At 39.6% G+C, this 17,209-nt stretch overlaps 1 protein-coding gene across 19 annotated transcripts in view; it reads left to right on the forward strand.

Annotated features, from left to right (window-relative positions):
- Positions 1–3,109: 3,109 nt before the first annotated feature.
- The window catches only part of LOC110533530 (neural cell adhesion molecule 1), a 321,863-nt gene continuing 307,763 nt past the window's right edge, over positions 3,110–17,209 (forward strand). For 5 of the 19 annotated variants that reach the window (XM_036989939.1, XM_036989937.1, XM_036989938.1 and 2 more), the window contains exon 1: positions 3,111–3,418. In XM_036989939.1, the coding sequence (XP_036845834.1) occupies positions 3,367–3,418 (52 nt within the window). In that variant the 5' untranslated portion in view covers positions 3,111–3,366. Of the gene's footprint in view, positions 3,419–17,209 lie in introns of all 19 variants that reach the window. The other 14 variants (XM_021617839.2, XM_021617840.2, XM_021617843.2 and 11 more) reach the window with 12 other exon arrangements.

Here is a 17,209-nt window from a genome sequence, read left to right on the forward strand (position 1 = left end):
TGGAACGACATTTATTGGATATTTCAAACTTTTTTAACAAATCAAAAACAGAAAAATTGGGCGTGCAAAATTATTCAGCCCCCTTAAGTTAATACTTTGTAGCGCCACCTTTTGCTGCGATTACAGCTGTAAGTCGCTTGGGGTATGTCTCTATCAGTTTTGCACATCGAGAGACTGAATTTTTTTCCCATTCCTCCTTGCAAAACAGCTCGAGCTCAGTGAGGTTGGATGGAGAGCATTTGTGAACAGCAGTTTTCAGTTCTTTCCACAGATTCTCGATTGGATTCAGGTCTGGACTTTGACTTGGCCATTCTAACACCTGGATATGTTTATTTTCGAACCATTCCATTGTAGATTTTGCTTTATGTTTTGGATCATTGTCTTGTTGGAAGACAAATCTCCGTCCCAGTCTCAGGTCTTTTGCAGAATGGTCCTGTATTTGGCTCCATCCATCTTCCCATCAATTTTAACCATCTTCCCTGTCCCTGCTGAAGAAAAGCAGGCCCAAACCATGATGCTGCCACCACCATGTTTGACAGTGGGGATGGTGTGTTCAGGGTGATGAGCTGTGTTGCTTTTACGCCAAACATAACATTTTGCATTGTTGCCAAAAAGTTCAATTTTGGTTTCATCTGACCAGAGCACCTTCTTCCACATGTTTGGTGTGTCTCCCAGGTGGCTTGTGGCAAACTTTAAACAACACTTTTTATGGATATCTTTAAGAAATGGCTTTCTTGCCACTCTTCCATAAAGGCCAGATTTGTGCAATATACGACTGATTGTTGTCCTATGGACAGAGTCTCCCACCTCAGCTGTAGATCTCTGCAGTTCATCCAGAGTGATCATGGGCCTCTTGGCTGCATCTCTGATCAGTCTTCTCCTTGTATGAGCTGAAAGTTTAGAGGGACGGCCAGGTCTTGGAAGATTTGCAGTGGTCTGATACTCCTTCCATTTCAATATTATCGCTTGCACAGTGCTCCTTGGGATGTTTAAAGCTTGGGAAATCTATTTGTATCCAAATCCGGCATTAAAGTTCATCACAACAGTATCTCGGACCTGCCTGGTGTGTTCCTTGTTCTTCATGATGCTCTCTGCGCTTTCAACGGACCTCTGAGACTATCACAGTGCAGGTGCATTTATACGGAGAGTTTGCTGCACTGAAAGTAAAGGGGCTGAATAATTTTGCACGCCCAATTTTTCAGTTTTTGATTTGTTAAAAAAGTTTGAAATATCCAATAAATGTCGTTCCACTTCATGATTGTGTCCCACTTGTTGTTGATTCTTCACAAAAAAATACAGTTTTATATCTTTATGTTTGAAGCCTGAAATGTGGCAAAAGGTCGCAAAGTTCAAGGGGGCCGAATACTTTCGCAAGGCACTGTAAATACATTGGTATTCTGGACACATTGTAAAGTTGGACCAAATTTGATGCACTTCCACAAGGCGACCAGTGGGGGCATCAGTTCCTATCTTTTTGGGCAACACCCGCAAGAAAAGTTCTGATGCATCAGCCACAGCATGAAGCCACCTGGCCTTCGAACCTCAGAACCCACATAGAAATATGAGTATTGTCTAACAGTTCCCAATTTCCTCATACACACCACCTTAGTCTAGTTAAGTTGCATCACAACAGACCCTGGTTCAATTCCAGGCTGTATCACTGGCTGTGATTGGGAGTCCCATAGGGCGGCGCACAATTGTCCCAGCGTCGTCCAGGTTAGGGTTTGGCCGGGTAGGCCGTCATTGTAAATAAGAATTTGTTTTGAACTGACTTGCCTAGTTAAATAAAGGTTAAATAAATAAAATATTAAGTTGATAATCTTTCAATGATTATAAAGCTTAGTTTAGCATGGATGTGGTAATATGGCAGGAGTTTAGCATCAGTTAATGCAGGTTTTTAATCAGCTTCGTTCTTTCCATTTGGGATTTGCTTAATAAAGTAGTACAAATGTGTGACAGATCTGCATTAACTGGACAGGTGCTCCATGAATAAGCATTTAAGGTCAGCTATTTAAGGATTGTCTCTTGCCAATGGGAATTTAATTACAGCTGGTAGATAGAATCTCAGTTTGTCTTACTGCAAGATGCCTATCTGATTATGGATTTTATATGTTTTGGACAGTGTACTGTGGTCTACATGTTCATGCATAAGTAGGCCTTTTCACCTTTTTCAATCAGATATTAACCATAGGAGCAAGTTCCATTGATCAAATGGATATCACTTGTGTGAATATGGAATATGAGAATATCTGCTCATGACAGATAGCCGTTGAAGGCATGAAATTATGTTAAATATATATGGTGTAAAATGCTAAGTAGACTATTAATCAAATGGCCATAGAAATGCAACTCTCGGTTTTCTATGGACAACCTCATGTTGCACCTGCTAATGAATTGTCTGCTCTAGTCATCCTGAAACTTAACATTAAATGTGTTTTTCACTTGGCATAAAGGGAGGCGTGCCACTTGCAGGATTTCTGTGTAGTCCCTTACTGCTAACAGGAATTGGAAACTATAAAAATATGCAGTTTAGTTAGAGGGGACTTGGGTGACGCAGTGCAGAGGATGCCCTATTTTCCCGGGAAGCATTTTAGGCTATTAATTAGGTCGCCGAGTGTCGTTGTCATGACCAGATGGTGACTGAGCTTCCTAAAAAAAATACGGACTGGTTTAAGATTCATGCATTTATGGACTAAGTAGGTACCACAGTGTGGTTAAATTAGGTGCTAAATACAAAACGTGGGAACCAATAAGGAAAGCTGCACATTAATTTTCATAATGAGAAAGATGAACTGGTAATTTGGCGAGTCACATGGTGATAAACAGTAGGTGGAGACAATGCACAATTGCGCAAAACTGCACATCTCCTCTGCAGGTGCGGATGTAGACTTACATTTTTTTCATGGTTGAAAATAACCGGGCAAAATATTTTTGGTTAAAGATCTTCTCAAAATGCACTTCTGTTTTGTAAGGCTCAAAAGTGGCTTCGTGAGATTCCTAATCCGAAATATTCACAAACTCCATGACAAGATTTTCCTAACACACCATCAGCCGTCTCTGTGCAGCCGCAGTGGAGAACGAATAACTGAGCGCACTAGTTTGTGCCTGCATCCCATTTCCCCCCTCGAGCGTGTGAGCGCAAACGCTTTGCCCTGGCGGATTAATTCGTGTTGTGTGTGCTACGGCTGCTGCTTGTCACTCATTCTTCGTTCTACTCGCGTGTGTTCCAGGGTAGCGGCAAGGACCAATTATAATATTGCTATCAGAATACAATAGTTGGAAAACAAATATTTATTCAGAACACAGAACTCTTCCAGCCAAGTCTGTCTATCTATTCTTCAAGGAGAATAACTTTGTGATATTGCAATGATTCAAACAATGGATCTCATCTGGGCATTGCTCTTCTTTGGCTATGCAGGTAAGATTGTTTTTATAAATAATTCAAATGTTTTATTGGAGATGGCCACCTTTATTCATTGAATAATGAAAGTTTTCTATAAATTCTGAAAGTTCAGTGTTTGTTCACTTTATAGAAGCATCCGTATCTCATCCGTGCTTACCGCGTCTCAAATGTGTTTCAATGGACAGTTAGTTATATCATATTGGAGCTGTTGCCTCGGATATAGGAAGGACACAGAGGCTATGGAAACATGAGAGAAACGGGATAGTAGGCTATGTTCTCTCAATAATGGCTGTGGTAACATGAAGGGAAATTAACTATATTTTGTGCCTTATTTCATCGCCGTATAGACTAAATCCCGAATAGTCTAATGTCCGTAGGCTACTGTCCGTAGGCTGCTGGTAACTATCTGCGTAATAAGATAATATCATTTGTCCTTTAATTGAGCTGTATTCCTCGTGATTTGGGCTCACTGGACTAGACATGGTTTGATAGGAGCAGTTTGACAACCTGTTTTTCCTAACCCTGAGCGTTGTTGTTGCTGAGGAGTGGGTTAAGCTCCAAGGGGAAGATGGGTGCATTTGGTCTTGGGGAAACAAGCATTTCATTGGTTCACCTTTGTGTCAGCAAAATCCTTCAAAGAGATTTTAGATTGTGTGTTAGATTTGATGCCTGTCACATAACATTTCTGAGAAACCTATAACCATTTACAGTAGTCTAATAAAATGAGTTGGGTAGCTTTTTATGCATTAAATATAGATGTTGAGGTCTCGCACATATTGTGCTCAAACGTTGGTTGCTAATGGGGATGCTTTGTTTTTCTGTCCTCAATTCTATGCACATGCAAAATATAAATTAGAACGCGCTAGCTACGGCATTTCTTAGTGGATTATAGTATTCTAGGTTAAACGTGAAAGCCTAATGTCTTATTTTGTTTTTAATGACAAGTGTTTAAAGGAGTTTTTTTTATAAATTCATGCGTACATGTGAGGTGATTGAAAATATCCCGAGGCTGATTGTCAGTTACAGAGTTACAGCCTTCAATATGATAGGCTACATTGTATTTGATTAATGGAGCTCCGTGCTGACAGACCGTGCATGCTTGTAACATGAACCACATAGTAGCATAGGTAGCTACCTCAATACATTTGACATTATACATACATTTGATGGACCTAGTAAGCCCTTCCAGTCAGGGTTATATGACACTTTGTATATGCGACTGATATTATTTTTCTCCCCCGAATTGGCCTATTGATTTTTGGGAGAGAAAACAGAAACCCATGGCTTGTACAGTGTTTTTCTTTCTGTCTATGGAGAATATATGCTACTATTATCAGTAGCAGGGTGTGAGTAAAATCACTGGGGAAGCCCACCCCCCAAAAATAAATTAACCTGTGTTGTGATATTTGCGTTGTTTGCGCTATAACCTGTTAAATTCCTATGCTTTGTGACTGTAATATATAGGCATAAAGACTGAGACAATAAGAATACAGTGTCAGAATAAATTCAATCACACCTTTGTTTTATCACCAAACCGGATAGCAACCTCTGTTTGGTGAAGTCTACAAAGCATACAGTAACATGCTGACCAAACCACAAGCTCGTGTGCGTCTGCTGTGTGCGTCTGCTGCCCTAGTTGATTTTGTTCACCCACATCAGAAGCGATCAGGACACACAGGTTGAAATGTCAAAACAAACTCTGAACAAATTATATTAATTTGGGGACAGGTCAAAAAGCCTTAAACATTTATGGCAATTAAGCTAGCTAGCTTGCTGTTGCTAGCTAATTTGTCCTGGTATATATTTGGGTTGTTATTTTACCTGAAATGCACAAGGTCTTCTACTTGGACAATTAATCCACAGATAAACCAAATTTGTTTCTCCTCATCTCTCCTCCTTCCTTCAGGCTTCGTTTTCTTATTTGGCCTTTATATGGCAGTTGGCAACCAACTTTACAGCATTACTACAACTGACCGGAGTGTGGACCTAAGTTCTTTCAATTACTCACATGGGTATATGCTCCTAAAAACCAATGAGGAGATGGGAGAGGCTGGACTTGCAGCAAGTTGAGAGTCACAAATAGAACCAATTTCTATTTTAGCGCCTGGCCACGCAGACGCTCACGAGCAATGTGGGTGCAATGATTGAATAACATGTATGTATACATTTGTTTTAGAATGCTTGCGCACGTGACGCGAGCGGTGTGGTCAGCTTTAGAGGTCGACCGATTATGATTTTTCAACGCCAATACCGATTATTGGAGGACCAAAAAATGCTAATACCGATTGATATATATATTTGTAATAATGACAATTTCAACAATACTGAATGAACACTTTCATTTGAACTTAATATAATCCATAAATAAAAATCGATTTAATCTCAAATAAATAATGAAACATGTTCAATTTGGTTGAAATAATGCAAAAACACAGTGTTGGAGAAGAAAGTAAAAGTGCAATATGTGCCATGTAAAAAAGCTAACGTTTCTGATCCTTGCTCAGAACATGAGAACATATGAAAGCTAGTGGTTCACCGCTACCACCACTCAGTCAGACTGCTCTATCAAATATCAAATCAAATACTTTATTATAATATAATAAACACACAGAAATAGGTTGTTAGTTTCCGGATTTGACCGTATTAACAACCTATCATTTTGAAAACAAAACGTTTATTCTTTCCTTGAAATACGGAAACGTTCTGTATTTTATCTAATACCAAACGGGTGGCATCCATAAGTCTAAATATTGCTGTTACATTGCACAACCTTCAATGTTATGTTATAATTATGTAAAATTCTGGCAAATTAATTACGGTCTTTGTAAGGAAGAAATGGTCTTCAAACAGTTAGCAACGATCCTGGCGGTCCAAACTGCTGCATATACCCTGACTCAGCTTGCACAAAATGCAAAAGAAGTGACAATTTCCCCAGTTAATATTGACTGCTAACATGAATTTATTTTAACTAAATATGCAGGTTTAGCGGGGTGGCGGGGTGGCGGGGTGGCCTAGTGGTTAGAGCATTGGACTAGGAACCGGAAGGTTGCAAGCCGACAAGGTACAAATCTGTCGTTCTGCCCCTGAACAGGCAGTTAACCCACTGTTTCTAGGCCGTCATTGAAAATAAGAATTTGTTCATAACTGACTTGCCTAGTTAAATAAAGGTTATTTTATTTATGTGTGTTTTATTTTAATTTATCCGTTATTTTACCAGTTAAGTTGACTGAGAACACGTTCTCATTTGCAGCAACGACCTGGGGAATAGTTACAGTGGAGAGGAGGGGGATGAATGAGCCAATTGTAAACTAGGGATTATTACACAATACTATTATTAGTATTGATTTTAAGAAAGGCATTGATTTTTATGGTTGGGATTTTTATGGTTGGGGGGGCTGGCTTTCTTTGGCATCCATGTATAAACGCCACTGACTATTTATGTAAAGATCTAAAGAAAGGGCTCAGTAGTCATTGTGAATTCCATGGTAAACAATTCTATCCAATCAGAGAGTGCTGTCCTCAGGCAGGAGGACCCCCCTCCTCGCTCTCTCTGACACACATGCACATGCAGATACACATTCCATAAAACTAATTGTTAAGAATAGGCCTACATGTGTGTTTTTGCATAAAGATGAGAATGAGTATGTTTTTTTTATTGACAAACACAAATCACTTTTGTCTTTGGTTGAGCTAGGGAGGTTTAGGAGAAGGGTAGCTCCAGTGACATTGTGAGGAAGAAAATGGTCATGAGGACTAAGAAACGGTAGGGGGAATATTAAGAGCTCCTCAAAATCAGTAGCCTACTCCAGTGTTCACTAGAAATACCTAGATTCAGTTCATTTTGAGGAGGGAAAGTGCAATGGACTATAGATAGATAATTTAACAATTGTGAATAACTAAGTCCCACTCCATTGAAAGGGAGTTGCGTGGCGCAGCGGTCTAAGGCACTGCATCTCAGTGCAAGAGGCATCACTACAGTCCCTGGTTCAAATCCAGGCTGTATCACATCTTGCTGTGATTGGGAGTCCCATAGGGCGGCGCACAATTTCCCCAGCGTTGTCTGGTTTTGGCCGGGGTAGGCCGTTGTTATAAATAAGAATTTGTTCTTAACTGAGTTAAGGTAAGGTAAATAAAGGTTAAATACAATTTTAAAAAGGATGACATTATTTGATTAGCCTGTGAGGTGTTAGTCCTAAGCAAGTAACAACAGTAATATGCTGTTAGAAAGCAGGAACAATGTAATTAAAAGTATTCAGTTCCAGTTCGCTGATAATTACATTCCAATGCCAGTGACTACTAACAAGGAACAATGGCCAACATCCAAGAAAATGCCGCTAGATTCTTTGCTGGATGAAATGATATACTGTATATTGTTTGAGAAAGAAACTAATTGAACATGAAATGTGGCTTATATTTTACGACTGGCTGGACTAAAAGGCAGCAAGACAAAGGCTTTGGCTGGTTGGGGGAGTATTAACAGTAACTAGTTCTGTGGAATGGAGGTGTATCATCACATCTGTTGCCATCAGTCTGAAGTCAGAGAGCACATAGGGGATCCAACTAGACAGACAGGGAGCTGTTGCTGGTTACATTTCATTCCCAGACTCAGTCAAGTGAGAAGCCATTCTTCCCTTCTCTTTTTCTTACATCACATTTGTCTCTCGGAAGCTGTTTTAAGGAGGTTTTGTAGTTGGCTCCTGTCACATTTGGAATATTGCATTGGGGCTGTGTGATTTGTGACAGATGGTAGTGGTGCAAAAACTGTGCCTGTGCTGTTGTTTGGTGTTGTCTGGTGTTGACATGTTATGACCCTTACCATTAAGTGCACGTGACTGCCAGCCAAACGATGGCTCCCGCCACAGATTCCCATCACATTGATGGCATTCTCTCGGAAGCTCCTGACTCTGGTGCTTTTTGGTAGGTTCAGGTCCGCATCAATGTCAAAAAAGTAAGTCCAGGAGAGAACACACTTCAGGGAGTTCTTTAAAATTAAGCAAATAAAAAATGGGGAGTGCAAAGACTTGTTGCAAAAAGTGTGTTGTTTTTGTGTTCGGAGTAGAGTTTACCTTAAGAAGAGGGTGAAGTTTAAGATTAGTCAACAGTTGGACAGAAAATAAACATTTCCAAGATGGTTAACATCTGGGATTTCAACTCATGTGGCAAGTTCAAAGCCACTATGAAAATATGATTCCCTTTTTTGAGAGGGGGAAACTGTAAAAAGCAGCTTAACAAGGGAAATTATAAGGCTTTCGGTCTGTTGCTTGGAATGAGATATGAATAAAAGATCCAGGTTCAAACCCTGCCCCGTTCCTGTTAGGTGAGAGGCATAGCGTTTAAAGGGATACACACACAAAGTTTTAGACTACTCTGTAATGTACATAATAATAATAATAATGTACAGCATTGTGTGTACCCAAAGTGGAGGTAAATTGTACTTTAAATTTGGCATAACATTGATAGTCTTCAACGTAGCTCTACTCTTGTTTGTAATGATTGGCTACGTCTGTGTGTATGAAGTACAGGTCATTCATCCTGTATGTAATACAAATCTGCTCTTTTTTTGTGGGGTTAACCACAACCTATTTTAAAGTTTATCATTCCTTCTGTCAGCTCACCTGCAGTCCTCCTGACTTCAATTGGAAAGGCTATTTGTATTTTCTCTGCATGATATGTCGATAATGAGGGGATTTGCTTTTTCACTGATTGGTTCTCCTCTGTCTTTCTCACTCCAACACCCACATGGAAAACCACACACAGTCTCTGAGCGCCGCCTCCTTCCAAACAACGTGAGGTCTCAACACCCCAGGATAGATTTTTTTTTAAAGATAACCAATCAAAGCTCAGCACATTTCTGTTCGAATCTGCATTTACAATGGCCTCCTTTGCAGACCAGTGTGTCACAGCTCTCCCTCGCTGTGAGTCGAGTTAGATTCTCGCAGCAGATTCTGCGGTCAATGCTGATTTTGTTCACTAAGATGTTGGAGAACCCCTGTGTGTCTAGGATTGTTCAAAAGACTGTGTGATTGTGGAGATGGGTGGCAATTCAATTTAGTGAGCCAAAGTGTGATTTTCTGTGGTTCATTGATAAGCCTCCTTTGGAAGAATTGATTTCATCCCAATGATGACTGTTCTTCATGGAAAATAAACTTAAGAGAGCCCCTTTCAACCAATCCAGTCAAAAGTACATTTAATTATTGAGTAAGACCTTAGCAAGTGCAATAATAGACTGAAAGCGGACTGGAACTACCAATTGGATACCACGAAAAAGGGGTAACAACAAAAAAACAGTCAATTTATTAAATCAGAACCTCGTGTCACATCACCCTTCTGAACAGTTTTAACCTCTTTGCATCTGCAAAAACCAGAACCTTACTTATGATTCAGTACTACACAAATGAGTTTAATTATTTATTTACTATCTAAGTAAATGGTAATACAGGATAAATATACACACTTAATACGTTAAAAACAGGTCCCTAGCAGAATGACACAACATGGCTGCTTGTTACAAAAGAGATGGAGAGGGGGGCAGAGAGGGACAGAGACATACTATTTTGGTACATTTAGAAACTTCTCTCACTTACAGTAATCATATACTTTGTACACGAACCGCCGCCCTGTTTTATTAAGAAATCATAAATGTATTTACGTGACATGTCTTGGTTTGCCGGATCTCTCTCGGTGGACCGGGCCACCTTGTAATGGGAGTTGGTCCTTTTTGCGGCACTTTTTGATTGTCAAAAATGGTTTCGACAAGTTTCATACTGTTGTCCTTTTGTAGTTGTCCAATGACTTGTCGTGTAGTCCTGAACAGAACTACAGAGTTTATTTTCCTTCCAATCGCTCCTGAAGATGGTTCTCTGAAGATAGGCTAGCCAGCCGGGTCGATGGTTCTCAGTGGGATAATGCGAGTAACGTAATGCGATGGTTTGAGTAGAGTAGTAAGATGGTCCTACTTAAATTCTCTTTCGAAGATATTAAACTTAGGACTGCTAATCAGCCATACCATTGATTGTCCAGGAGGTGAGAATAATGTCTCTACCTCGTGTTGAGATTCAGAGTTCAAACCACTTTTAGCGTGTAGCTACAGCGTCACACTTTTCTGGTCTGATATACTAATTCTTAACCCATAATTTGATATAGTTTGTTCAAAAGTTTGGTTCCGTCATGCTGACATGCTCTCTGACCTCACTCATTGGCGTGACTTGTCACTGTGCAAAGTGTATGTAAAACAATGATCTCTTATGGCTCCTAAAATCATATCCCTCTCTTAACAAAAACACTTTCATCATTTTTCATATTACATGCATAACACATCGGATGGAAACTTCATACATGTAGTGGGTATACTTTCCAAGTTACAGTATTTCCTTTATAACATTTTTAATGACATCACAAAATAACAAACAAAATGACATTAGTGTTCTCTGACCATTCCCCACGTTCTGTGTTAAAATTATTGTTCCTGTATTCACTTTTGAACGTGTTAGAGTTTCGGCGTGAAAAGTCTCTTGAAACAAAGCCACATTAGAGACCTGAATCGTCTCTCCTTGATTTACAAGAGGGTTGTTAACCCCCACAAGTTCCCTCCCCCCCCCCCCTCTGCGGTTGAGAGGGGGTCTGGTTGAAGTTATTCTTTGCAAACCTGATCTGACCTATTTGTATCCTCACAGGACAGCCATGACAATGCCATGGTTTTACTGTCTCATATTAAGATCAGTGAGTTAATGTGGAACAATTGTCAAAAACTGGGATGTTATTATCGAAACCAAATGGTTTCATATTTCACTTATTGAATGAACCAATTGCAGTTGAAAGGCCAAAGGGATGAAAAATCCAAAATGACTCCACTGGCAGCTTGCGTTGTATTTTTTTTATTGCTGACTGTTTGATAAGGATGGGCCGTCTTTGCATATTAATCAATCCATGAATAGGGACCCAGACTGATTTGCATTGTGTAAGCTCTGGACATTCTATAGAGTATTGGAGGGAGTAGAGAAAGGGGTTTTGGTTTGCTGAAAAGCAACCTCCCTCTCCCCTCGCCCACCCTGGTCTCTGAATGGATTTTTTTCTTCATTGAAGTGGAAAGGCCTTCGAAAGTTGAGAGGCGACCCTGTATGGCACCCCTCACGCACGCGCGCACACACACACACACACACACACATACATACACACGACTACTAAAACATGCTAACCACATCCCCTAGACATATACACACACACCCATGGTCTTGTTTTACTAACCTTGTGAGGACACAATTGATTCCCATTCAAAATTGTATTTTCCCTAACCACTAAACTTAACCCTAACCTTAACCGCTAACCCCAAAATCTAACCCTAACCTTTACACCTCTTATCTTAACACACATTTTTACCATAAACCTCAACCCCCTAGAAATAAAATGTTTCCTTGTTGGGACTGGCAAAATATCCCCAGTTGGTCGAATTTTTGTTTTACTATTCTTGTGGGGACTTCTGGTCTCCACAAATATAGTTAAACATGTCCACACAGATAGACACACAACACACACATTCATTCTTGGTATGGCTGTTGGGAGGGACAGATATAAAGGACTGGGGCATGTGTTGTATTGTCCCCCAAGCCCAGGGATTGACTCATCACTCTGATGTAATGCCTAGCAATTGCTCGAAGCTCATCCTGTGGGTTAGATGCACGCCTGCTGATTGGCTAGGTTGGTTTTGCAGGTGCTATAGATGTTGCTGCAGCATCTTTTGTGTGAAGCAAGGAAAACATGGCCTCCTCTGGGAGAGAAGAATATGGCAAGACATGTGCTAGTCTGAAATTTTTACCTTAGTAAATTGGTGCTGCTGTCTCCACACCCTAGGCACAGGCAATGTCGGTGTCTCAATGTTGATGCAAGACTATTCTTAGGTCATCAGAAAATAACTGTTTGCTATGTGATTCATGATAGACAGGGTTGGGTCTGTTACTTTCTAAATGTAATTCGTTAGTTATTAGTTAACCTGTCCAAAATTGTAATCAGTAAAAGTAACTTTTGGATTACCCAAACTCATTAACGTAATCATACTTTTAGATTACTTTCCTCTTCCTTAGAAGACAAAAATGAATATTACCAATTGAACGACATCTATTGCATGAAAAATCAATGTTTTAGTTTACATAAGTGGCCATAAATTGATGTCCTTCACATAAAGATTAGAGGTCGACCGATTATGATTTTTCAACACCGATTATTGGAGGACCAAAAAAAAGCAGATTCCGATTATTATTTATTTATTTGTAATAATGACAATTACAACAATACCGAATGAACACTTATTTTAACTTAATATAATACATCAATAAAAATCTATTTAGCCTCAAATAATGAAACATGTTCAATTTGGTTTAAATAATGCAAAAACAAAGTGTTGGAGAAGAAAGTAAAAGTGCAATATGTGCCATGTAAAAAAGCTAACGTTTGAGTTCCTTGCTCAGAACATGAGAACATATGAAAGTTGGTGGTTCCTTTTAACATGAAACTTCATGTTTCCAAGGTATTCCAAGGTAAGAAGTTTTAGGTTGTAGTTAATATAGTATTTATAGGACTATTTCTCTCTATACCATTTGTATTTCATATGCCTTTGACTATTGGATGTTCTTATAGGCACTTTAGTATTGCCAGTAACAGTATAGCTTCCGTCCCTCTCCTCGCCCCTACCTGGGCTCGAACCACGAACACATCGACAACAGCCACCCTCGAAGCAGCGTTACCCATGCAGAGCAAGGGGAACAACCACTCCAAGTCTCAGAGCGAGTGACGTTTGAAACGCGATTAGCGCGCACCCCGCTAACTAGCTAGCCATTTCACATCGGTTACACCAGGCATTAGGCTTTTAGGCTAGAAGTCATAAACAGCGCTGTGCTTACGAAGAGCTGCTAGCAAAACGCACGAAAGTGCTGTTTGAATGAATGCTTACGAGCCTGCTGCTGCCTCCATCGCTCAGTCAGACTGCTCTATCAAATCATAGACTTAATTATAACATAATAACACACAGAAATACGAGCCTTTTGTCATTAATATGGTCAAATCCGGAAACTATCATTTCGAAAACAAAACGTTTATTCTTTCAGTGAAATACGAAACCGTTTGGTATTTTATCTAACGGGTGGCATCCCTAAGTCTAAATATTCTTGTTACATTACACAACCTTCAATGTTATGTCATAATTACGTAAAATTCTGGCAAATTAGTTCGCAATGAGCCAGGCTGCTCAAACTGTTGCATATACCCTGACTCTGCGTGCAAGAGAAGAAGTGACACAATTTCACCTGAATATGCAGGTTTAAAAATATATTCTTCTCTTTTAAGAAAGGCATTGGTGTTTATGGTTAGGTACACATTGGAGCAACGACAGTCCAACGATTGTGCTTTTGTTAAATCATCCCACAGCGTTGCATGGATTATATGCAACGCAGGACACGCTAGATAAACTAGTAATATCATCAACCATGTGTAGTTATAACTAGTGATTATGATTGATTGATTGTTTTTTATAAGATAAGTTTAATGCTAGCTAGCAACTCACCTTGGCTTACTGAATTTGAGTAATAGGCAGTCTCCTTGTGGAGTGCAACGAGAGGTAGGTAGGTGGTCATAACGTTGGACTAGTTAACTGTAAGGTTGCAATTTTGGTTCCCCCGAGCTGACAAGGTGAAAATCTGTCGTTCTGCCCCAGAACAAGGCAGTTAACCCACCGTTCCTAGGCCGTCATTGAAAATAAGAATGTGTTCTTAACCTCTGTAGGGTGCGTGGGACGCTAGCGTCCCATCTGGCCAACATCCAGTGAGATTGCAGAGTACCAAATTCAATTACAGGAATGCTCATTATCAAAATTCAGAAAACAAAACATATTTTACATAGATTTAAAGATTAACTTCTTGTTAAACCAACCACAGTGTCAAATTTATAAAATGCTTTTCGGTGAAAGCATACCTAGCCCAGAACATTGCCCAGTTGACAAATTATTACAAACAGTAACCAGCCAAGCAGAAGCATTACAAAACTCAGAAATAGAGATACAATTAATCCCTTACCTTTGATGATCTTCATATGGTGGCAATCAGAAGACATTCATTTACTTTACTTTATGTTCCTTTTGTTCGATGAAGTCTCTTTATATCCAAAAAACTCAGTTTGTTAGCTGAACCACAGGCTCAAACGCAGTCAAAACAATCAGACAAAAAAATCCAAATTGTATCCGTAAAGTTCATAGAAACATATCAAACAATGTTTATATTCAATCCTCAGGTTGTTTTTAGCCTAAATGATCTATAATATTTCAACCGGACAATAACGTTGTCAATATAAAAGGTAAACAAGAAATGCACATGCAGCTGAAAAAGCTCTGCGACACGGTAGGGTACACTTGTTCAGACTGGTCTTACTCCCTCATTTATAAGAATACAAGCCTGAAACGATTTCTAAAGAATGTTGACATCTGGTGGAAGGCATAGGAACTGCAAATTGAGTCCTAAATCAATGGATACTGTAATGGCATTGAATAGAAAACTACAAAACCCCCAAAAAACTCCAGTCTGAATGGATTTTTCTCAGGTTTTCGCCTGCTAAATCAGTTCTATTATACTCACAGACACTATTTTAACGGTTTTGGAAACGTTAGAGTGTTTTCTATCCAAATCTCCAGTTATATGCATATCATATCTTCTGGGCCCGAGTAGAAGGCCGTTTAATTTGGGCATGCTTTTCATCCAAATTTCCGAATGTTGCCCCCTACCCTAGAGAAGTTAACTGACTTGCCTAGTTAAATAAAGGTATATATATATATATTTAAAAAAAAGTTAAATTGGCAAAATCGGTGCCCAAAAATACCGATTTCCGATTGTTATGAAAACTTGAAATAGGCCCTAATTAATCGGCCCTAATTAATCGGCCATTCCGATTAATCGGTCAACCTCTAATAAAGATATAGCATAATCGTAGTCAGATTTCATATCGTTACAATTCATTTAATTAATACTCTGTGATCTTCAAGAATATAAACATGACTTGGAAATATAGAAATATATATGCTCTGGTAAAACAAAGGACTTATTAGCCAACTGTTTTTTATGATTTTGATGTCATGGAGGACTGATTAGGCTCATTACTTTTTAGTTGAAAAATAAATGCTGCTTTAATGGAACGGTAGGCTTTGAGCACTACCGAAAAGTGCTATTTGCATGTGTTAAATGAATGCCATATCCTGCATTTGCTATAGGTGATATGATATGTTGATGTCGCGTTAATTTGCAGCTGTTTAAGTCTATCAAAAGTGTGCGGTTTTCAGCATATATAATTATTTTTGTTGTTAATCAGCACAAAATAGATTGAGCATTAAAATCCCTACTCATGGTCTTCCTAAATTAAACTCGTTTTTGACTCTATGGAGCACAATACCACCTAGAAGTTTAGAAGGCAGGAACTCTCTCAAGCTTTTATTCCATAGGCTGGGATCTGCACTATCCAGCTGTTTCAAGAGCATATTTTTCACTGGCTGTCCACTGGTTGCAATACACATATACACTGAATATACAAAACATTAGAAACACCTACTCTTTCCATGACATAGACTGACCAGGTGAATCCAGGTGAAAGTTATGATCCCTTATTGATGTCACTTGTTAAATGCACTTCAATCAGTGTAGATGAAGGGGAGGAGACTGGTTAAAGAATAATTTTTAAGCCTTGAGACAGTTCAGACTTGGATTGTGTATGTGTGCCATTCAAAGGGTGAATGGGCAAGACAAAATAAGTGCCTTTGAACAGCGTATGGTAGTAAGTGCCAGGCTCACCGGTTTGTGTCAAGAACAACAATACATCTGCCACGCTGTCCCTTAACACTGGGGCACCTGCGTGCTTAGTCCCCTCCTGTACTCCCTGTTCACCCATGACTGCGTGGCTGCGCACGACTCCAACACCATCATTAAGTATGCTGATTTCACAACGGTAGTAGGCCTGATCACTGACGACAATGAGACGGCCTATAGCAGCGGATCCCTAACTGGAGATAGAAACCCCACGTGGGGTCGTCTGATATGAAAATGAGGTCACGGGAGTTTCTAAAATCCTGAAGAAAAATAAAATATATAGATTATAATATCGTCTTTGTATCTCAATCATAGTAATTTGGTTAACCTTAAAAATCTAAATGAAAATTATCAAAATCTAAAAGATAAATTCAACCAAAGAGCGCCCTTCGATCATGGGAAAAGGCCACACTTGACCGTTGCACTTGAATTATTCCTGCGGTGAATGGCTAGGCCCGTTACGCTATGAAACCACTATTGCAGAGACTTTGATATTACCGGCTGCAATTGATATGGTGAAATAATGTTTGGGGAGGAAGAGGCACAAAAACACACATCAATACTTTTGTCACATAACACTGTTAAACAAAGAATTTATGCTATTGCTAGCAATCAAGAGGAAACTGACTGAATGACTCAAACTCCCCTGCTGATGCTCTCCAAATGGACGTTAGCTGTGAGGGCCTAGATGCCCATGCATTGACTTTTGTTTGCTATACATATTTAGTTTGCACAACATATTTTTCTGTCTCACGATTCCCAAGTATGAAACGGCACAGGGGATGTTCAGTATGCTGCGTGACTATATTGACGAAAAACAGATTCCATGGGATCGAATTGTGGGCTTTTGCACAGATTGGGCTCCATCTATGGTGGGACAGCGGGCACTCTAGTTATGAATGTGTCTCCCTCTGCCATATGGACACATTGTATGATACACTGAGATCAACTGGCAGCAAAAGAGCTGAGCACA

The sequence above is a fragment of the Oncorhynchus mykiss genome, chromosome 10 (assembly GCF_013265735.2).
Source record: "Oncorhynchus mykiss isolate Arlee chromosome 10, USDA_OmykA_1.1, whole genome shotgun sequence".
NCBI classification, from domain to species: Eukaryota; Metazoa; Chordata; class Actinopteri; order Salmoniformes; family Salmonidae; genus Oncorhynchus; species Oncorhynchus mykiss.